Raw genomic sequence first — 23,564 nt, forward strand, 5'->3', positions numbered from 1 at the left:
TTTCGGTGAGAAAATTGTGGTAATAAGTCGTCTCTTACCATAAACATGAGCGGAGCTTGTGTCGTTCCTCCTGCAGCTGTCAAAGAGGCAGCTGCGACTTTCTTGGATCCTCCATGGCATCCCTCAGAGACACTGGCGGTCACCACACCTCTCCGACTTTCAGGTACAACCATATAATCTCACTGAATCACTAGTAACACAAAAAGCAGATAAGGGATTTTCCAGAATTATCCTAGTAAATGCATTTAATAACATCTGAATCGCTTCCACTGCCCTCGTCTTTTTTTCTTCTTCTAGTCCTTCACTCTAACTTTCCTCATCCACTAATCTTTCATCCCCGCTTAAATTAATGGGGAATTTGTCACTTTCTCGGTCCGAATCGCTCTTGCTGCTGGTGGCCATGATCGTAAACAATGTTCAGATGTGAGGAGCTCCACAACCCATGACGACACGCGCACATCGTCTGCTACTTCCGGTACAGGCAAGGCTTTTTTATTAGCGACCAAAAGTTGCAAACTTTATCGTGGATGTTCTCTATTAAATCTTTTCAGCAAAAATATCGCGAAATGATCAAGTATGACACATAGAATGGACCTGCTATCCCCGTTTGAATAAGAACATCTCATTTCAGTAGGCCTTTAAGTGTGTATCAAACTGGTAGCCCTTCACATTGATCAGTACCCAAGAAGTAGCTCTTGGTTTCAAAAAAAGTTGGTGACCCCTGGCTTTAAGGATCGCCATTATTTATTTCCTAAAAGCAACAAAATTCCTCAAATGGATAAACCACATATATTTACCATGAATTGATTAACGTGGACCCCGACTTAAGTTGAAAAACTTATTGGGGTGTTACCATTTAGTGGTCAATTGTAGGGAATATGTACTGTACTGTGCAATCTACTAATAAAAGTATCAATCAGTGAAACTAATAGCGCCACCATTTCCTTACATAATATTTATTTATTAGTAATATTTACCTCCCAAAGCTACTTCACTCAAACACAACACTTTATTCCAACTCTGGCTTCTTTGCAGGCTTCTCCTTTGCAAAGTTGCAACACACCACACTGACCTCTAGTGGAGTACTGTGGGAACTACAGTGTCAAATACATTTTTCCCCACAGTTGATTGATTGAGTTCAGTTTGTGTTTATGATACAGTTGTTTCACAACAGCAAGTCCGAAAAGGAGTAGGAAGAAGCAGAGCTTATTTAATTCTACACCTTTTCATACCTTAGCAATTGTATCCAATGTCCTTGTTCTCTGTAACACAGGGGTGTCCAAACTTTTTCCACAGAGGGCCGCACACTGAAACATTTAAGCATGTGGGGTCATTTTGATATTTTTCATTTTTAAACTATAACAAAATATATGGATTTTTTTTAAATCCTAAGGGCTCCTGGGGAGCATAGAGGGTCTCAGTCACTAAAATGTTAAGTCAAATTATTATTTTTCATTTAATGCTTACAGTAAATCTCTATATCAACTTGAGGTTGATATAAAGTAAAACACATAAGGTTTTATGCCTTTTCTGTCAAAGACAACTTTGTTTTTTTATAGAAAAACGGAAATATGCAGTATTTAGATAGTACTTTATTGATTTCTTCAGGAGAGTTCCTTTATTTAACAATTGAAGCCCTCAAAGATCAATAATGCAGGACACCATTGATTTTAATTAATATTTTTGAGTAATCACAGTGAAAAGTTAAATAAAATCCTACTAAATATATTTGAGATCCGAAAGGATCCCCACTCATAAAGTGATACATTTTTATTAGTATTTTTTACTTTAAACACTTAAATTTCAAGATCAACTTCCAATATATTTGTCGATTTAGAGTTTGAACTATTATTTTGTTTGTTTTATGCTCTTTTGTCAAAACTTTGATGTTTTTATATGGCAACCACACAACATATGCAATATTTTTTCCACATAAAACATTTTAAAGTGATAATATTTAAGTAATGATTCATTATAACAGATTTTATTTAGCAATGGAAAAAAAAATAGACAAAAGGAACAAAAAACTGCCTGCATGGCAGCTTTGTGTCAACATTGCCACTTTTTCTCATTAGATTTCACCTCATTCCACTTTTTTAAAAAGCGTTTAAGTTTTATTCGGCTTCGGCCACAAATTTTCATTTCGGTGCATCCCTAATCCTAACATTTAACCAAGATGTCAATAATATTCACCATGAAGAAGCAGCAGTGCAAAATGAGGTTTGGGCAGTTCTTTATTTCCCTTTTCTAAGGCTGCTGGGTGGCCTGTGGTGGATCTACACACAGAGTTTGCTATACCGGAGTTACACTGAGGGTCCATGGTACACAGACTGCAGAAAACAACACGTAGAGAACCTGGCCGCCATGTTTCAGTACTCAGCAGAGGAAAAGGGGGGACAGCACAAGAGAAGATGATGCAGCAGAATAACTTAACACTGGGAAAAGAACACACAGTTCACGCACGGTGCATCTTAAATAGGTCACGTGAAGAGCCATTTACCATAAATATCTCTATTTGTCGGGAGCCAACATATATAAAATGATTTCTTGTTTTAAAAATGAACTTAAAAACAGCGGTTTATACATTGCCCATCCCGAGAATCTTCCCCACGCTGCCCGCACCTGTGAGACCATCGGGGGGGAAGACGCCCTCTCAGCCTGTTGGCTGGCGTGTGAATGAGTAGAAAACAAACAAACACCACAGTCAATTCAGCACAAAAAGAAGCCACAAAACACAAGAACACCAAGACACACAGTATTATATTTTTTGACTTTTTTCCTCTTTGTAGTCAGTATCCTGGTCCTGGGAGCCACGATCCCTCCGTTGACGGCTCGGCGGGATTGGGAGGCGGGTCTCCTTCCTCCGTGATATTTTAACTCTCACTTTCACAGTGTGGTTGGAAAAAAGGGGGCGGGGGGGGGGGGGGGGGGGGCGGAGCCAGGTGGGAAGAGGAACACTTTTCAGCAAACAATGACAAACCCTGGCCGGAACAAACAGTTTCATTCCCGCCGTTGGATCGGACTGAAGCGATTTGGTGAAACGAGGGATGAAGGTGAATGGCGGGTTCGGGGGGAAAAAAAAGGCGAATCCCGTCTCCGGAGGCTCAGGCACGCTGCGGCAGGGCTCGGCGTTTGCGGCTGTAGTGGCGGCGAGCGCCCGTTTGCCTGGCAAAGTTCATCATGTAGTTTTGTTTGCGTGTGCTGCAGGGGAGACAAACACAGCGGTTGGAAGTAAAAAAAAAAAGATTGGAAAGGTGGAGCAGCAAAGAAGGAGATGCACTGTAAACACGTGTCATCATCGTGTCTCACGCCCTGGCGCTACTACGCTACACGAGTGCTGATGTTGTGCAGCTGGATGGAGACATGTGACTCACACACCAGGGAGGGGGGTCGGGGAAAAGACAAAAGTAGACAGCAGTGAGCAGACGTTAAAGACGTCTTCCACTCCAGCAGGGGGCAGGGCGGCGGATGTAAATGAGTGATGGAGGGAGGCGGACAAACTTTCCACAAAGAGTCATGAAAGATGGGAGGTCTCATTCGCCTCATTTCCTGTTGTCCAGGATGTGTGCTGACTCAGCATCAAGGAAGTTGCAAACCCCCATGGAGGACTCAGAGGTCATGACCTTGCTGTTTTTCTCAGTGACCAAAACATGATATGACTGACCGTAAAAAACATCAACTGCATTAAAAACCGACATCAGTGTGTAGAGGATATCACCACATGGGCTCAGGAAAACCTCATAAAACCACTGTCAGTAACTACAGTTGGTCGCTACATCTGCAAGTGCAAGTTAAAACTTTACTATGCAAAGCCAAACCCATTTATCAACAACACCCTGAAACGCCGCCGGCTTTGCTGGGCCCGAGCTCATCTGAGATGGACTGATGCTGAATGGTCCATACAGGTTTTGGAGCAACATATGTTGTCATCCAAGCAACGTTATCATGGACGCCCCTGCTTATTTCAGCAAGACAATGCCACACCACGTGTTACAACAGCGTGGTTTCGTAGTAAAAGAGTGCGGGTACTTTCCTGGCCCGCCTGCAGTCCAGACCTGTCTCTCATAGAAAATGTGTGGCGCATTATGAAGCGTAAAATACGACAGCGGAGACCCCGGACTGTTGAAGGACTGAAACTCTACATAAAACAAGAATGGGAAAGAATTCCACTTTCAAAGCTTCAACAATTAGTTTCCTCAGTTCCCAAACGTTTATTGAGTGTTGTTAAAAGAAAAGGTGATGTAACACAGTGGTGAACATGCCCTTTCCCAACTACTTTGGCACGTGTTGCAGCCATGAAATTCTAAGTGAATTATTATTTGCAAAAAAAAAAAAAAAGTTTCTCAAAATATGTTGTCTTTGTAGCATATTCAACTGAATATGGGTTGAAAATGAACACTTGATGCATATAATCACAGCAGTATGATGATTCTATGTGTCTACATTAGAGATGCGCGGATAGGCAATTATATCATCCGCAACCGCATCACTAAAGTCGTCATCCACCCGAACCAACATTTTATCAGAACCGCAACCGCCCGTTGTTATATATCCGGAATCGGCGACCTTTACCACTAAAAGAGCTAGTTTGATCCGTGTCACAAAGTAAAGAAGGCAATGGGAGCCGCTAACGTTCTTGCAAATATCCGATGGTGATCATTCAGATAACGGGGATAAGGGCGTGCTGTGAAGCCATTGCCTTAGACACCTTCAACAACATATACAAACCGTATACCAGTCCAGCAACATGTTGTGTGCAGCTTACGCAAACACACGTACAAGATTGAAAGGCATACTGGGTGACACAGAGTACGCTAATGGTTGTGATATAAACAATTTTAACACTCTTACTAATATGCGCCACACTGTGAAGCCACACCAAACAAGAATGACAAACACATTTTGGGAGAACAACCTCACAGTAACACAAAATAACGCAACAGAACAAATACTCAGAATCCTGTGCATCCGTGATTCTTCCTGAATATACTTTACACCCCCGCGGCCCCAACCTCACCCACCTTACCGACGCACGAGGGGTGGGGGGGGTTGCTGCGAGCGGGGTGTATAATATAGTCAGGAAGTGTCATGGATGTAAAGGATTCTGGATATTTGTTGCGTTGCGTTTATGTTGTGTTACTGTGAGGATGTTCTCCCAAAATGTGTTTGTCATTCTTGTTTGGTGTGGCTTCACAGTGTGGCGCATATTAGGCAAAGGCTTCATAGCACGCCCTAATACTTATTAACTGGGTGACTGCCGGCAGACATACTTGAGAATGTTTACGTCAACTAATGTTTTCTTCGCATTGTGACACGGGTCCAAAATGGCTCTTTGAACGGTAAAAGTTAACGATCTCTGAACCATGTATATCATATATTTCTGAATGGTTCAACCGCCACCCGCCCGAATCTATTTAAAATGTATTTTTTCGTCATGTCACCTGGCCGACCCGCGGTCTCATCCGCGGACTCCGCGGATGAGACCGCAAACCGCGCATCTCTAGACTACATTCAAACATTCTTCTTCATACTGCATTCATATATGCTACTTTTAAACTTTCATGCAGAGAGGGAAATCACAACTAAAAGTGTATTTATGAAACAGTTATTAAGCAGTGGCACAAACATTCATGTCATTTCCAAAACAGAAAGTGCAAGATTGTCAGAGACATTTTAAAACAAGCTATGAGTGCACTTTTGTGCATGATGTCACTAAGATGACATATCAAAACAACACTAAATTAAAGTGCATTTTTTTGTACAGAACGCCACTACAATAGTTTAAAACAAATAAAGTGCACTTTAAATGATGTGATGGGCCACATAAATGATGAGGTGGGCCACCTAGATGATGATGTGTGCCACCTAAATGATGAGGTGGGCCACATAAATGATTATGTGTGCCACCTAAATGATGAGGTGGGCCACCTAGATGATGAGGTGGGCCACATAAATGATGTGATGGGCCACATAAATGATGAGGTGGGCCACCTAGATGATGATGTGGGCCACATAAATGATGATGTGTGCCACCTAAATGATGATGTGTGCCACCTAAATGATGAGGTGGGCCACATAAATGATGATGTGTGCCACATAAATGATGAGGTGGGCCACCTAGATAATGATGTGTGCCACCTAAATGATGATGTGTGCCACCTAAATGATGAGGTGGGCCACATAAAGGATGTGGTGGGCCACATAAAGAGGTGGTGGGCCACATTAATGATGTGGTGGGCCACCTAAATGACGATGTGTGCCACATAAATGACGATGTGTGCCACATAAATGACGATGTGTGCCACATAAATGACGATGTGTGCCACATAAATGACGAGGTGGGCCACCTAAATGACGAGGTGGGCCACCTAAATGACGAGGTGGGCCACCTATATGACGAGGTGGGCCACATTAATGATGTGGTGGGCCAGCTAAATGATGATGTGTGCCACATAAATGACGAGGTGGGCCACATAAATTTAGAGGTGGGCCACATAAATGATGTGGTGGGCCACATAAATGATGTGGTGGGCCACATAAATGATGTGGTGGGCCACATAAATGATGAGGTGGGCCACCTAGATGATGATGTGGGCCACATAAATGATGATGTGTGCCACCTAGATGATGATGTGGGCCACATAAATGATGATGTGTGCCACCTAGATGATGATGTGGGACACATAAATGATGAGGTGGGCCACCTAGATAATGATGTGTGCCACCTAAATGATGATGTGTGCCACCTAAATGATGAGGTGGGCCACATAAAGGATGTGGTGGGCCACATTAATGATGTGGTGGGCCACCTAAATGACGATGTGTGCCACATAAATGACGATGTGTGCCACATAAATGACGATGTGTGCCACATAAATGACGAGGTGGGCCACCTAAATGACGAGGTGGGCCACCTAAATGACGAGGTGGGCCACATTTATGATGTGGTGGGCCAGCTAAATGATGATGTGTGCCACATAAATGACGAGGTGGGCCACATAAATTTAGAGGTGGGCCACATAAATGATGTGGTGGGCCACATAAATGATGTGGTGGGCCACATAAATGATGTGGTGGGCCACATAAATGATGTGGTGGGCCACATAAATGATGTGGTGGGCCACATAAATGACGATGTGTGCCACATAAATGACGATGTGTGCCACATAAATGACGAGGTGGGCCACCTAAATGACGAGGTGGGCCACATTTATGATGTGGTGGGCCAGCTAAATGATGATGTGTGCCACATAAATGACGAGGTGGGCCACATAAATTTAGAGGTGGGCCACATAAATGATGTAGTGGGCCACATTAATGATGTGGTGGGCCACATAAATGATGTGGTGGGCCACATAAATGATGTGGTGGGCCACATAAATGATGTGGTGGGCCACGTAAATGATGTGGTGGGCCACATAAATGATGTGGTGGGCCACGTAAATGATGTGGTGGGCCACGTAAATGATGTGGTGGGCCACATAAATGATGATGTGTGCCACATAAATGATGATGTGTGCCACATAAATGATGATGTGTGCCACATAAATGACGAGGTGGGCCACATAAATGATGATGTAGGCCACTTAAATGACAAGGTGGGCCAGGTCTGAGTTTGTGTTTGACACAGGTGCTTTAGTGCCAACTACCAAAATGAAGAGAATAAAATCAACTGTCTCCTTTTGGCCAGCAGAGGTCGCCACAGCAAGACGACCACATGAGGATTTAACTTGTGATTCCTAACAAAAGCCTTGACCTTACAAAGTCTCCTGTCCTTCATTGTTTACATTTTCATTGTGCAGACAAGGTTTGAGTGTCCCGGACACGGCACCACCCTCTTAGAGGTCAGCACTGATGTGTGAGGTCATGCAGGCGAGCCGCCACAACAACATTGAGGTAGCAACAGGAAGACAGAGATAAGGTGTAGTGATGGACAGACATGCAACCATTAACCACTTGGACAATACTGACAAGCTGCTAAATCCTTTGTTTTTGTGGTCTGAGTGTGTTACGGAGCCTCCACCTGGACTGTGTGAGCACCTGGTCTGCGTGGGACTCGGGGTTAGAAGGCCAGGGTATGGAGATGACTGCGGTGATGTGGAGTGGCGAGGCGAGGGAGAGTGGGAGGGATGGAGGCTGCATTGAGGATGGGGGGCGAGGCGAGGGAGAGTGTGTGGGATGGAGGCTGCATTCAGGATGGGGGGCGAGGCGAGGGAGAGCGTGTGGAGTGGGGCGGTGAGGGAGGCTGCATTCAGGATGGGGGCGAGGCGAGGGAGAGCGTGTGGGATGGAGGCGGCATTCAGGATGGGGGCGAGGCGAGGGAGAGCGTGTGGGATGGAGGCGGCATTCAGGATGGGGGCAAGGCGAGGGAGAGCGTGTGGGATGGAGGCTGCATTCAGGATGGGGGCGAGGCGAGAGAGAGCGTGTGGGATGGAGGCTGCATTCAGGAAGAGGCGCTGGACTTACCTGACACTACAGCCATGCCAGAGGGAGCAGAGTACACAAGAGAGCAGAGGTTAGAGCGCGAGAGGGGAGGGGCAGGTGGAGGGGAGGGCTGTCTCCAAGAAAGCTGTGGGGGGGTAGGAGCCGTGGCCTGGGGAGGGGGAGGCAGGGGCCCCCCGGAGTGGGAAGTGGCCAGCGAGGGGGTAGAAAGAGAGTGAAGAAGACGTGGATGGGATGATGAGAGAGAGAGAGAGAGAGAGAGAAGAGTAATCCGTCCATCGTGTGCGCAGAAGGGAAGAGGAATGGAGGAGGAAGAAAGGAGGTCAGTTGAGGATGAGGAGTGGAGGAAGAATCAAACAAGAAGCAGAGAAAAAAAAGAGCATGAAGAAGAAGAAGAGAAGTGGAAGAGATCGAAATAAATAACATTGTGAGGATCATCGTCACACTTTGGAGCTGAGCTGAAAACATGCACAGGATGGAAGGAAGAAAGCGTGGAAGGAAGGAAGGATGGAGAGAAGGAAGGAAGGAGGCCACATAGACCAGGGGTCAGCTAGGGTTTGGCGCTCAAAGCGTGTTTCCACCAAGCAGCACAGTTCAGTTCAGTTTGGTTTGGACTGCGAAATCCTGTTCCTGCTATTCTGTCAGCTACCAAGTTTTGATTGATTGATTGATTGATTGATTGAGACTTTTATTAGTAGATTGCACAGTTCAGTACATATTCCGTACGATTGACCCCAATAAGTTTTTCAACTTGTTTAAGTCGGGGTCCACGTTAATAGAGTCCTGGACATAATGTTGTTTTTCAGCCATGAGGAAGACAGGATAGAAGTCTTTGGAGTGAGCTTCAGAAAAGCAACTGAGCCTGTAAGTTGAGGTACTACTCTCCTGATGGGTTATGTAGAGAACTGTACTGCCTGGGTGGAACAGGGCTGAGGTTCGTAAGGACTTTTAATGCCTGGAGTGAACAATGAGTGCTGTGCTCTCATGCAGGGACCACATTCAAACTGCTTCAATTCATTTGCCAGCTGATAATTAGCCAGGATACTTTCAGTGTCCTGTGGAATTGTTGGGAGAATCAGAAGCAGAAAGTAAAAACTGGATGCAGGCTTTTAAGTCCATGTATTGATCTGAATAGTCCACAAGACACTGAAACTGATGACATCCAGAGAAAGCCAAGCAGACAGTCATGTTCCTCCTTGCCTGACGCCACAAGTGATGAAGCTCACTGGACATAATGGTGTGCTTACTGTACGCCTGTACTGTACTCCTGTGTATGTGTGGGCGGGGGGACGGGGCTGTTTCTACAGGTAGTACGGGATCAGAAAAGGGCAGATCTAGGCTCTAACGGGAGGTCAAGGTCCGGCCGGGAGTTGGGTACTCACAGAACTACTTCCACATGATCCAACGCCCACTGGTCGTGTCCCACGCCGTCGTGGCGCGGCTGCCACCACCGCAGCATCACGCCTTTGACCCTCGCCTCTCTGGAGAAAACATGGAAACACACACACACTGAATGTAAAGCATTGATTATATCCTGTCAGAGGGTGAGTAAGCAGTAGTTCATCCTCTGTATATTCAGCTTCAAAAAGATAAGGTTGTGAATCCTCATTGGTGCCAAAAAATAGTTGTCTTCTTTGTCTCTTCCCAAGTCCAAGGTTGTTTGGATTGGGTTATATACAAACCCTGTTTCCATATGAGTTGGAAAATTGTGTTAGATGTAAATATAAACAGAATACAATGATTTGCAAATCCTTTTCAACCCATACTCAGTTGAATATGCTACAAAGACAACATATTTGATGTTCAAACTGATAAACTTTATTTTTTTTGCAAATAATCATTAACTTAGAATTTAATGCTAGCAACACGTGACAAAGAAGTTGGGAAAGGTGGCAATGAATACTGATAAAGTTGAGGAATGCTCATCAAACACTTATATGGAACATCCCACAGGTGTGCAGGCTAATTGGGAACAGGTGGGTGCCATGATTGGCTATAAAAACAGCTTCCATGAAATGCTAAGTAATTCACAAACAAGGATGGGGTGAGGGTCACAAATTTATATAAATATATATATATATATATATTATATATTATATATATATACAATTTATATAAATATATATATATTTTTTCCACAAAGATTCGAATTAGCTAGTTTTTCTATTAATTTTTTTCGGTTGAATTTTGAATTTTAAAGAGTCAAAATTGAAGATAAACTATGTTTCAAAATTTTATTTTCATTTTTTCCGGGGTTTTCTCCTCTTTTAAACCGTTCAAATAAGTGGTTTTTTTTCATCATTTATTCCCCACAAAAAACCTTCCATAAAAGGAAAAAAATGTAGGACGGAATGACAGACAGAAATACCCATTTATATATATATATATGGACATATTTATTAAAGGTAAATTGAGCAAATTGGCTATTTCTGGCAATTTATTTAAGTGTGTATCAAACTGGTAGCCCTTGGCATTAATCAGTACCCAAGAAGAAGCTCTTGGTTTCAAAAAGGTTGCTGACCCCTGGATTAAAGCATGTAGGTCACTTACAGTGGAATATTGTAGGAGACCCTCTGGGCTTTTATGAAGTCTTTGGGCTGATGCTGGGCAATGACGTGCCAGCGGACTCCATTGTTGACGCTGTATTGCAGCAGCACGGCTCGGTCCACCGTGTCGGCCCGGTCCAGAGCTATGTTGCAACTCTCAGTCTGTGCCACGCTGCCAATCTGCAGCACAAACATGATCTTACTGCAGCAAGACACAGAAGTGACAAGGTTAGAGGCAGATATGCGAGCATGAATTGGCAGCAAGGACGCGGGCGTCTGAGGCGCGGACACGACGACGTCAGCGTGTGAGCGCATGAAACTTGTACCTGTACCTAGCTCGGGTGAGGTCCAGCGGTTTGGTAACAGCCTGCCTCATCTTACAGCCGTTGAAATAGAGCGAGTCTCCGTGGGCGTGTGGGGACAACTGTCCACAGCCGCTGCCCACGCCTCCGCCCTGGACCAGCTGCCAGCTCTCCTCGGAGACACTTCCCGACTCAAAGTTGTCCTTGATGAAGCTGGGCAGGTCGCTGCTGGACAGCGAGCAGTCGTCACCTGACCCACAGGAAATAGCGGAGACTGCTTAAACAGTTTGCTAAATTCCGGGAATATTCAAAGTTGGAAACTTTCCATGGGAATTAACGAGAATATATAATAATGCATTAGATTTTATATCACGATTCTCTATTACTAAATACTCAAAGCGCTCGCGGAGAAGTGGGAACCCATCAGTCATTCACACCTGGTGGTGGTAAGCTACATCTGTAGCCACAGCTGCCCTGGGGTAGACTGATGGAGGCGAAATCGCCAGTTTTCGCCTCCGACCACCACCAATCATTCATTCCCCAGTGTGAGCGGCACCGGGGGCAAGGGTGCAGTGTCCTGCCCAAGGACACAACGGCAGCAATTTGAATGTCAAGAGGCAGGGAGCGAACCTGCAACCCTCAGGTTTCTGGCACGGCCGCTCTACTCACTACGCCATGCCGCCCCCCCTAATATATGGCCATTAATGGGAATAAACATTGAATGCAACATGCTAGATCTTGCAGCATGATTATTAGCCAAAACAACTTGATTTCATGCAAATTCAGTTGAATTTCAACCCTTCACTGTGCATTCCTCCATCACATGCATAGATAATTCCCAGCATACTACACACTACAGGCCACACTGGTATTTGAGCCCAAGGACTTCATCCAGTCAGGTATCCATCCATCCATGCATCTTGCTCCGCTTATCCGAGCTTGGGTCACGGGGGCAGCAGCCTAAGCAGAGAAGCCCAGACTTCCCTCTCCCCAGCCACTTTGTCCAGCTCTTCCCGAGGGGAATCCTGAGGTGTTCCCAGGTCAGCCGGGAGACATAGTCTTCCCAACTTGTCCTGGGTCTTCCCCGTGGCCTCCTACCGGTTGGACGTGCCCTAAACACCTCCCTAGCATCCTGACCAGAGGCCCGAACCACCTCATCTGGCTCCTCTCCATGTGGAGGAGCAGTGGCTTAACTTTGAGTTCCTACCGGATGACAGAGCTTCTCACCCTATCTCTAAGGGAGAGCCCCGCCACCCGGTGGAGGAAACTCATTTGGGCCGCTTGTACCCGTGATCTTATCCTTTCGCTCATAACCCAAAGCTCATGACCATAGGTGAGGATGGGAACGTAGATAGACCGGTAAATTGAGAGCTTTGCCTTCCGGCTCAGCTCCTTCTTCACCACAACGGATCGATGCAACGTCCGCATTACTGAAGACGCCGCACCGATCCGCCTGTCGATCTCACAATCCACTCTTCCCTCACTCGTGAACAAGACTCCGAGGTACTTGAACTCCTCCACTTGGGGCAAGATCTCCTCCCCAACCCGGAGATGGTACTCCACCCTTTTCCGGGCGAGAACCATGGACTGGGATCCAGTGAGAGCTGAAGATCCTGGCCAGATGAAGCCATCAGGACTACATCATCTGCAAAAAGCAGAGACCTAATCCTGCGGCCACCAAACCGGATCTCCTCAACGCCTTGACTGCGCCTAGAAATTCTGTCCATAAAAGTTATGAACAGAATCGGTGACAAAGGACAGCCTTGGCGGAGTCCAACCCTCACTGGAAACGTGTCCGACTTACTGCCGGCAATGCGGACCAAGCTCTGACACTGATCGTACAGGGAGTGAACCGCCACAATAAGACAGTCCGGTACCCCATACTCTCTGAGCACTCCCCACAGGACTTCCCGAGGGACACGGTCGAATGCCTTCTCCAAGTCCACAAAGCACATGTAGACTGGTTGGGCAAACTCCCATGCACCCTCAAGAACCCTGCCCAGAGTATAGAGCTGGTCTACACTTCTAAGACCAGGAGGAGAACCACACTGTTCCTCCGGGAATGTGTGATCCCACGATAGCTGGAACACACCCTCCGGTTCCCCTTCTTAAAGAAAGTTTCCAAAAATTTACCGGTAACTTTCCACCCCTTTGCAACTCTAGTTATCAGTGCATGAAACATCTTTTTGGAGCAGGAATGCGCAATTTGAACAATTTCCTGTGTGTCTAAAAACTGTAAACTGCAGCCTGGGCGAGTGTAACAGTTTGTGGCCCACCGTGGTATCCCTCGTCACAGATGCAGACCACCCCACTGGTGCAGTAGCCATGTCCACTGCAGAGTCCCGGGCAGGCCTCTCCAATGTAGACATGGTCCACTCCCCAGCTCTGTCGCTCGCCAGTCCCCTCCTTTTGAATCCAGCGGAACTGCGTCGCCCTGGGAATAAAAAGACAAATGTTGTATAGTTGCCATTAGGGATGGCTACCTTTCACATTTGAATCGGTTCGGTATCAATTCCCAATTGATTTGATTGATAGACTTTGCGTCTTTTTGCGGCGGATGAAAAGAGCACAGCTCCCTGAGCACATTCTACAGATGTCCCATTGGGTGTGAGTTTTTCCTTGCCCTTATTTGGGCTCTACCAAGGATGTCGTTGTGGTTTGTGCAGCCCTTCGAGACACTTGCGATTAAGGGCTATATAAATAAACATTGATTGATTGATTGATTGATAGAGCAGTGTTTTTCAACCACTGTGCCAGACAATGATGCAACTTCCCCTAATTTTTCTGCAAATCAATAATTATAATCTGCCAATAATGTGCGGCTGCTTAGTGTTTGTGCTGTCTAGAACTCGGCAGGGTAACCACATAATACTCCATGTCAGTAGGTGGCAACAGGTAGTTCATTACTTTGTAAAAGTCAGAATGTGTCGGGTGAGACGAGGATAGTGTGTTGCAGGGGCGTCGCCAGACTGATTTCACTGGGGCACGTGCCCCACTGTTGATCTTGAGTGCCCCAGTAAAAATGTCACCAATAAAAAAAAAAAAACGCTTCAGAGTTTTAAGTCTACATAACATCGACAACAGCGCACATACTACTTAGTATGGTAATTGATTGCTACTGTATTCACTCCTAGTAACAATGAGCACATGGCTAATTAATATGGTCATTTATTCACGTGTGGATTTGAGACTTCAGTTGAGAAAGAGAGAGAGGACTAGAATCACGGCGTGAGATAGGTAACGTTAGCCAACAACAATTTGGTAATTACATTATTTTGATTTTGATTTGACTCAAACTGTAACTCCTAGATGGATTTAAGAAAGTTATTGGCCCGCAGCAGAGAAGAAGCAGCAGGAATGAGAGATGTAAGTAAAGTCCTAGCTAGCTAGGCAACATCATTGTCTTAAGTTGATGCTAAGTTAGCTAACGTTCTTCCTTGTATCAAGACAAACATATTCATTTGCTGTACGAGCTGTCGGGGGAATTTCCAATCAACATGAAACATAATGTTGGTTATTGTCTGCTGCTTCTGCATCAATGATGATTTGGAGTAAGCATGTGTGAGTTGAGTGCTTCTCAAATGCTTTATCTTCAGGAAGAAAAACTTTTTTCCATATCATCAAGTCGTGAGCCAAATTTTTAAATCATTCAAGTTTATTTCACAGAAAAGTAGCACAGTAGACTTGTCTTGTTAATCGGTGTGACTTTGACTAAAATAATCTTGTTTTGTCACCAGAAAAATGGCTACAGCTAAAGCATCTGGTTTTGTTTCCAGAAAAAATAGTAACATTTCTGTATTTGTTTTCAGAAAGATGGCTGAAAATATCGGGTTTTGTTGCCCCATTTAGATTTTTTAAAAATATATTTCCATGTCTGTCCTGAGTCCTCCTCCAACTTGTTAGTCGCTTTGCCTTTTGCTAAAATACTCACTAATAGTCACCAGAAAAATGGCTAAAAATATCTGGTTTTGTTGCCACAATTTGATTTTTTTCTCCCTAAACTTTTTTTTTTTCATGCACACATGTGACTGCGACTCACTGAAAATGACACACAATCCACTTTTATGTCAGGAGCCAGCAGTTGGGAACCACTGGTCAACTGTATAACAGTTACTGTAATATTTCCATGTCTGTCCAGAGTGATTGACCACTTTGCAAAAATGAAAAGACACACAACAGTTGTTCATTTATTCTACTACTGTGGCTTTATTGTTTTGTGTATATTTTATAGTTTTGTGTATCTGAAATAGGATTAGCCACATTGCCATAAATGGAAATTAAATAATATAAAAGAACCCAGAGATGTAGGGGTGCTTTATTTTTTGTTTTACTTTTGTAGATGTTAAATTTGCAGATGATTACTGCAATAAATATTTCAAAAAGATTCATTGCTCTTCCTTTTTGCTTTTACCAGTAGCAGTTTAGAAGTCTGGAGTAAAAAAGTGCACAAGTAGGTCAAATGCATTAGTTAATTTCAGGTGGTTCATCAAAGATCCATACAACATCATCTGATATGATTTCATAGTTTAAAGCACTATTTATGTATTTTTTATGATAAATAAGTGCTAAAAATGTTTTTGCTTGTGCGCTTTGCACGCTCACATGAATTATTTGTGCCCCAGGTGTGCCCCAGTACAGAATTAGGTCTACTGACGCCCCTGGTTTGTTGTGGTCCCAATATGCAGACCACAGCAGGAGGCGGTGTGCAGGTAAAAAGGTATGTAATGCTTAAACCAAAAACAAACAAAAAGGAAAAGAAAATGTATGCAAAACGAAAGTCAAACTGAACTTGGCTACAAAGTAAATACTAAATACTTTTTGCTTTTTTCTAGAGATGTCCGATGATATCAGCAGTCCGATATTAACGGCCGATAAATGCTTTAAAATGGAATATCGTAAATAATCGGTATCGGTTTCAAAAAGTAAAATGTATGACTTTTGAAAAGGCCGCTGTACGGAGTGGTACACGGACGTCGGGAGAAGTACAGAGCGCCAATAAACCTTGAAGGCAGCCCAGTCACATAATATCTACAGCTTTTCACACACACAAGTGAATGCAAGGCATACTTGGTCAACAGCCATACATGTCACACTGAGGGTGGCCGTGTAAACAACTTTAACACTGTTACAAATATGCGCCACACTGTGAACCCACACCAAACAAGAATGACAAACACATTTCGAGAGAACATCCGCATCGTAACACAACATAAATGGAGTGTTTTAAGTCTCGTCTTAAGACCCGTTTTTATTCTCTGGCTTTTAACACTATGTGAGTTGTGTGGTCCTCTGTTGCCCTCTGTGTTTTAATATTTGGATTTCTATTTACTGTTTTAATTGGTTTCACCCTTAAAATCATTTTCTTAATCATATTTGTTTTATATTGTTTTTATTTTTATTTTTTGTTTTTATTCACTCATTGGAGGAGCTCAGGCTAGTATTTGAATGTTGTTTTTAATATTGTTGTGTAGCACTTTGGAAACATTCTGTTTTTTAAAAGTGCTATATAAATAAAGTGGATTAAACTGGATTGGATGAACACAACAGAACAAATACCCAGAACCCCATGCAGCACTAACTCTTTCGGGACACTACTATATACACCCCCTAACCACCTAACCCCCCACCTCTACCTCCTCATGCTCTCTCAGGGAGAGCATGTCCCAAATTCCAAGCTGCTGTTTTGAGGCATGTTAAAAAAAATAATGCACTTTGTGACTTCAATAATAAATATGGCAGTGCCATGTTGGCATTTTTTTCCATAACTTGAGTTGATTTATTTTGGAAAACCTTGTTACATTGTTTAATGCATCCAGCGAGGCATCACAACAAAATGAGGCATTATAATGTGTTCATTCCACCACTGTATATATCGGTATCGGTTGATATCGGAATGGGCAATTAAGAGTTGGACCATGGGTAGGGAACCTATGGCTCTAGAGCCAGATGTGGCTCTTTTGATGACTACATCTGGCTCTCAGATAAATATTAGCTGACATTGTTTAACACGATAAGTAATGAATAAATCCGCTGCTAATCACAGTATCAAAAATAACGTTCACAATATACGACATTCTCGTGCATTTTCCTTTCATCCATCCGGTTTCTACCGCACCTGTTCAAAAAGTCGCATTAATGGTAAGAAGTATTATATTTATTTTTGGCTAACCTCAGAATAACAATGTTATTAAAAAGAATAAGAGACTTATTATACTCTAAAAATGTTGGTCTTTCTTAAAAATGCACGCATATTGTGGTATTCAGTGTTAAAAAAAAAAAAAAAAAAAGTTGTATGGCTCTCACGGAAATACTTTTTAAAATATTTGGCTTGTACTCTCAGCCAAAAAGGTTCCCGACCCCAGAGTTAGACAATAACGGAATATCGGATATCGGCAAAAAAGCCATTATCAGACATCTCTACTTATTTTCTCTAAAAATGCTGTAGATTTGACTAACAATTGATTATGGACTAGGGATGCAACCGAATATATTCGGCCGAATATGGCAAAAAAAGCCACATTCGGCCTTCGGTGGAATGAGTTAAAAGCAAGGCCGAATAGTGGCGTGTGACGCAATTTTTGGACGCGGTGACGTTGGGATATGTTGTGTACCTGTATAAGTGTATGAGGTTACAAGCACACACTTATTGAGATTTAGTGGGGCCTCTGTTTACATTATTAGCCTGTTGTGTAGGCTACCTGTATAAGTGTATGAGGTTACAAGCACACACTTAATTGAGATTTACTTGAACCTTCTGTTTACATTATTAGCATATCTACTGTGGCTAAGCAGACTTTTGCCAAAAGGACAATAATTCATTTGTTGTGGGTTTATTGAGATTTACTTGAGACTTCTGTTTACATTATTAGCCTGTTGTGTAGGCTACCTGTATAAGTGTATGAGGTTACAAGCACACACTTAATTGAGATTTACTTGAACCTTCTGTTTACATTATTAGCATATCTACTGTGGCTAAGCAGACTTTTGCCAAAAGGACAATCATTCATTTGTTGTGGGTTTATGCACTTTAATGCACTTTATTTTTTTATTTGGAATGCATGTTTTGTTTGAAGGCCTAATATAAATGAAAAACTTTGTGCTTTTTTTGAAAAGCAAAGGCTACAGGAATATTAAAAAAATGTCAATATTCAATAAAAAATTACTTTATGTGAAAAAAATGTCTAAATATTTATTCTAGGCTATCCATCCATCCATCCATTTTCTATCGCTTATTCCCTTTTGGGGTCGCGAGGGGCGCTGGCGCCTATCTCAGCTACAATCGGGCGGAAGGCGGGGTACACCCTGGACAAGTCGCCACCTCGTCGCAGGGCCTATTCTAGGCTATTTATGCAATATTAAAAAAATTATGAAAAACTGCATTCATTATTCGGTATTCGGCCTTCGGCAAAGCGTTTAAATTTTATTCGGCTTCGGCCACACATTTTCATTTCGGTGCATCCCTATTATGGACCAAATCTAACAACTGTGTAAATTCCTAATCGAAGGCAGCCCGAGTTGCTGCCAATTGAAATATGAAAAAAAAACAACTTACCCCGAGGAGACGTGGTCAGGGAGTTGGACAGTGACCCTGGTCCACGTTGAACTGTTGACAGGACTGAAGATGGTGGACTCGTGGAACTGGAAAGGCGAGCAGCCCACGTTGTTGACGGAGGAGGGGAAGCACTCAGACTGTACCAACTGCCAGGAGTCAGACCTAATAGAGAGAGTCAACCATAAATGTACCGCTCCAGGATATACATTTATACACACGGTGGTCCTCGGCTTACCAACATGTTTTTTCTCCGACTGTGTGAGTCGAAGTCATAAATTGATACTTAAGTCAACATAAAGCGTTCATATTACACATGAGTGCACTGTTTGTAATTGTTGAAGGTTGTTATTGTTTCTAATATCAGCTAGGAGTGTGAATGAATTCATGGGAGGGCGTTCATCACTAAGGAACGTCGTTGTGGAGGGGGGCGTGGTATGCGGGCCTGCTGTTGAGCGGGGTGTGTAAGGACCGGCCTCGAAGCACAGCTGGCAGGTGATTGGATTACCCAGCTGGGACTGATCATCCAATCACCTGCCATGCTTATTAGCAGCAGCCGGACCGAGACACGATGGTAGGAGTTGGAGAGAGAGAGAGACAGAGACACGCTAGAGAGCAGTGCAGAGCAGCAGGAGGAGAGACTGGGGCTGAAAAGTCGAGTGCGATTGCCGAACGTGGATTTAATAAAACATTGAATCCTGAATACCGGGCTCTCGTGCCAGTGTGTGGTGGTCAGGACAACCTCTACAGTGTACAGTGAGGACCACCTGTACATGGCGTCAATGTCTACCTTGCATCCTTCCTGAACTGCAGCAGGACAGAATGGTGGTCCTCACAGGTGTCTGCCTCACAGCCCACAACTATCTACAGGGATGAGAAGAACAACAGGAATGCAACTCAAAAACAGACAAAACACGCTCATTCAAGATAAGTTGCTCCGTGTTGCTTCGTCATACCTTGAACTGTAAAATATATCCAGGTTGCACGATGAGTTCTCGAGTGGCCAGGATGTTGTGTGTCCCGTCCTGGTTCTTGTTGGGCCAGTAGAGGTGGAAGGAGGGGTTTCCACAGAAGCCGGCAGTTCTCACAGCGTTCGGGTAGAAGCTCCAGCTTTCCTCATGGGAAACACCCTCTGGCAAACAAGTCCAACATGAATTGAAACATTTAACATACAAACCCTGTTTCCATATGAGTTGGGAAATTGTGTTAGATGTAAATATAAACAGAATACAATGATTTGCAAATCCTTTTCAACCCATATTCAGTTGAATATGCTACAAAGACAACATATTTCATGTTCAAACTCATAAACTTTACTTTTTTTGGGCAAATAATCATTAACTTAGAACTTCATGGCTGCAACACGTGCCAAAGTAGTTGGGAAAGGGCATGTTCACCACTGTGTTACATCACCTTTCTTTTAACAACACTTAATAAACATTTGGGAACTGAGGAAACTAATTGTTGAAGCTTTGAAAGTGGAATTCTTTCCCATTCTTGTTTTATGTAGAGTTTCAGTCCTTCAACAGTCCGGGGTCTCCGCTGTCGCATTTTTTTTTGCAAAAAATCATTAACTTTAGAATTTGAAGCCAGCAACACTTGACAAAGTAGTTTGGGAAAGCTGGCAATACATACTGATAAAGTTGAGGAATGCTCATCAAACACTTATTTGGAACATCCCACAGGTGTGCAGGCTAATTGGGAACAGGTGGGTGCCATGATTGGGTATAAAAACAGCTTCCCGAAAAATGCTCAGTCTTTCACAAGAAAGGATGGGGCGAGGTACACCCCTTTGTCCACAACTGCGTGAGCAAATAGTCAAACAGTTTAAGAACAACCTTTCTCAAAGTGCAATCGCAAGAAATTTAGGAAATTTCGACATCTACGCCCCATAATATCATCAAAGGGTTTAGAGAATATGGAAAAAAATCACTCCACGTAAGCGGCATGGCCGGAAACCAACATTCAATGACCGTGACCTTCGACTTTATCAAAAACCAACATCAATCTTTAAAGGATATCACCACATGGGCTCAGGAACACTTCAGAAAACCACTGTCACTAAAGTCAGTTCGTCGCTACATCTGTAAGTGCAAGTTAAAGCTCTACTATGCAAAGCGAAAGCCATTTATCAACAACATCCAGAAACGTTGCCGGCTTCTCTGGGCCCGAGATCATCTAAGATGGACTGATGCAAAGTGGAAAAGTGTTCTGTGGTCTGACGAGTCCACATTTCAAATTGTTTTTGGAAATATTCGACAATATGTCATCCGGACCAAAGGGGAAGCGAACCATCCAGATTTGTTATCGACGCAAAGTTGAAAAGCCAGCACATGTGATGTTATGGGGGTGCATTAGTGCCCAAGGCGTAGGTAACTTACACAAATAAGAAAAACATTTCTTACCGTCATCAAACGTGTCAAGCAGGGTTGATGGGTTAATGTCTGACCCTCCGACTAAAATGTTGTCTACAGCCCACTGGGCTCGTTCCAGGCTGGGGGAGGCCAGGCCGGAGGAAATGGTGAAGGGCTGCCACCAACGTAGACGTGTGGCGTTGGTCAGAGCGCCCTCTGGCAGGACAATGTAATCCCTCCTCACAGAGACATACTTCAGATAGTCCATCTCATGCAACAGGATCCACGACACACCTTGGTAAGGAGAGATCCTTGAGAAAGTGCAAAGGAGACAAGGAAATGAAAGGCCGGCACACCTCCATCAGTGGAGTAGTCCAGGAGCACTCCCTCTTTCCGACATGTGGGACGGTGGCACATGGACATGTTGTTTTCGCTTCCAATCCTGGCCCAGTACTCCACAAACCTGTAGACAGAGACGTACAACATCCAGATGTATTGAAGCCAGAGACAAGTAGAAGTTTGTCAGACTTCAGGACTAACTTGGCTCCTCGCAGGTCCATATCAGCCGTGACAGCTTGCCTGGCATCAGCGCCCCCAAAATACAGGGCGGTGCCTTCTACCAGCACGCCACAGTCTGTGCAGGGCCGGCCGCCTTCCAGAACCTGCCACTGTGGGCCAGCGGCTCCTTCCCAGTCAAAACGTTCTTTCAACGACGCCTGCAAAAAAAAGGGGATATAATCATACTTGTCAACCTTGAGACCTCCAGATTCAGGAGATGGTGTGTATGTGTGTGTGTGTGTGTGTGTGTGTGTGTGTGTGTGTGTGTGTGTGTGGCCGCGGAAGGGATGAATATTGTAGCGTCCCGGAAGAGTTAGTGCTGCAAGGGGGGTTTGGGTATTTGTTCTGTTGTGTTTATGTTGTGTTACGGTGCGGATGCCATCCATCCATCATCTTCCGCTTGTCCGAGGTCGGGTCGCGGGGGCAACAGCCTAAGCAGGGAAACCCAGACTTCCCTCTCCCCAGCCACTTCGTCCAGCTCTTCCCGGGGGATCCCGAGGCGTTCCCAGGTCAGCCGGGAGACATAGTCTTCCCAACGTGTCCTGGGTCTTCCCCGTGGCCTCCTACCGGTTGGACGTGCCCTAAACACCTCCCTAGGGAGGCGTTCGGGTGGCATCCTGACCAGATGCCCGAACCACCTCATCTGGCTCCTCTCCATGTGGAGGAGCAGCGGCTTTACTTTGAGTTCCTCCCGGATGGCAGAGCTTCTCACCCTATCTCTAAGGGAGAGACCCGCCTCATTTGGGCCGCTTGTACCCGTGATCTTGTCTTTTCGGTCAAGACCCAAAGCTCATGACCATAGGTGAGGATGGGAACGTAGATCGACCGGTAAATTGAGAGCTTTGCCTTCCGGCTCAGCTCCTTCTTCACCACAACGGATCGATACAGCATCCGCATTACTGAAGACGCCGCACCGATCCGCCTATCGATCTCACCATCCACTCTTCCCTCAGTCGTGAACAAGACTCCTAGGTACTTGAACTCCTCCACTTGGGGCAGGGTCTCCTCCCCAACCCGGTGATGGCATTCCACCCTTTTCCGGGCGAGAACCATGGACTCGGACTTGGAGGTGCTGATTCTCATTCCGGTGCGGATGTTCTCCCGAAAATGTGTTTTTCTTTCTTGTTTGGTGTGGGTTCACAGTGTGGCACACATATGTAACAGTGTTGAAGTTGTTTATACGGCCACCCTCAGAGTGACCTGCATGGCTGTTGACCAAGTATGCTTGCATTCACTTGTGTGTGTGTAAGAGCCACATATCTTATGTGACTGGGTCGCTGTTTGTGTGGAGGAAAAGCGGACATGAGGACAGGTTGTAGAGGACGTTAAAGGCAGTGCTTTTAAGGCACGCCCCCAATAAAGTTGTCCCGGTGGAAATCGGGAGTTATTCGGGGGAATTGTTACCCCGGGAGATTTTCGGGAGGGGCACCGAAATTCGGGAGTCTCCCGGGAAAATCGGGAGGGTTGGCAAGTATGATTGTAGGTCGGTAAAAAAAAAAAAAAAAACGGAAAAAATATTTTTTCTATTTTTACAGAGATATAAAAAGATGGATTTCCAACAATAGAGGGAAAAATTACATGCCTGGACTTATTTATTATTGTTGAAAATGCATACAGTATTTCAGGGCTGTCAAACCCGTTTTAGCTCTGTGCATTAAAACAAAAAAATAAAGACAAATTCGGATCGTTTTCTTTGTCTTCCTTTGGCAAAAAACAGAAAAAACACATTCTGAAATTATTACAGTAAAAATATGGAAAAAAATACCAGCTGCAGTATAGTTTAGATCCGTGTATAACTAAATATGTTTACATA

At 44.3% G+C, this 23,564-nt stretch overlaps 1 protein-coding gene across 1 annotated transcript in view; it reads right to left on the minus strand.

Annotated features, from left to right (window-relative positions):
• Window positions 1–2,216: 2,216 nt before the first annotated feature.
• LOC133562879 (reelin-like) overlaps window positions 2,217–23,564 on the minus strand; it is a 304,500-nt gene continuing 283,152 nt past the window's right edge. Inside the window, 11 exon segments of the mRNA XM_061916689.1 lie at window positions 2,217–3,201; window positions 9,825–9,923; window positions 10,993–11,190; window positions 11,321–11,540; window positions 13,567–13,724; window positions 18,843–19,004; window positions 19,630–19,703; window positions 19,796–19,971; window positions 21,245–21,487; window positions 21,550–21,656; window positions 21,734–21,909. Of these exon segments, the coding sequence (XP_061772673.1) occupies window positions 3,105–3,201; window positions 9,825–9,923; window positions 10,993–11,190; window positions 11,321–11,540; window positions 13,567–13,724; window positions 18,843–19,004; window positions 19,630–19,703; window positions 19,796–19,971; window positions 21,245–21,487; window positions 21,550–21,656; window positions 21,734–21,909 (1,710 nt within the window). The 3' untranslated portion in view covers window positions 2,217–3,104.

This window comes from Nerophis ophidion, linkage group LG12 (genome assembly GCF_033978795.1).
Source record: "Nerophis ophidion isolate RoL-2023_Sa linkage group LG12, RoL_Noph_v1.0, whole genome shotgun sequence".
NCBI lineage: Eukaryota > Metazoa > Chordata > Actinopteri > Syngnathiformes > Syngnathidae > Nerophis > Nerophis ophidion.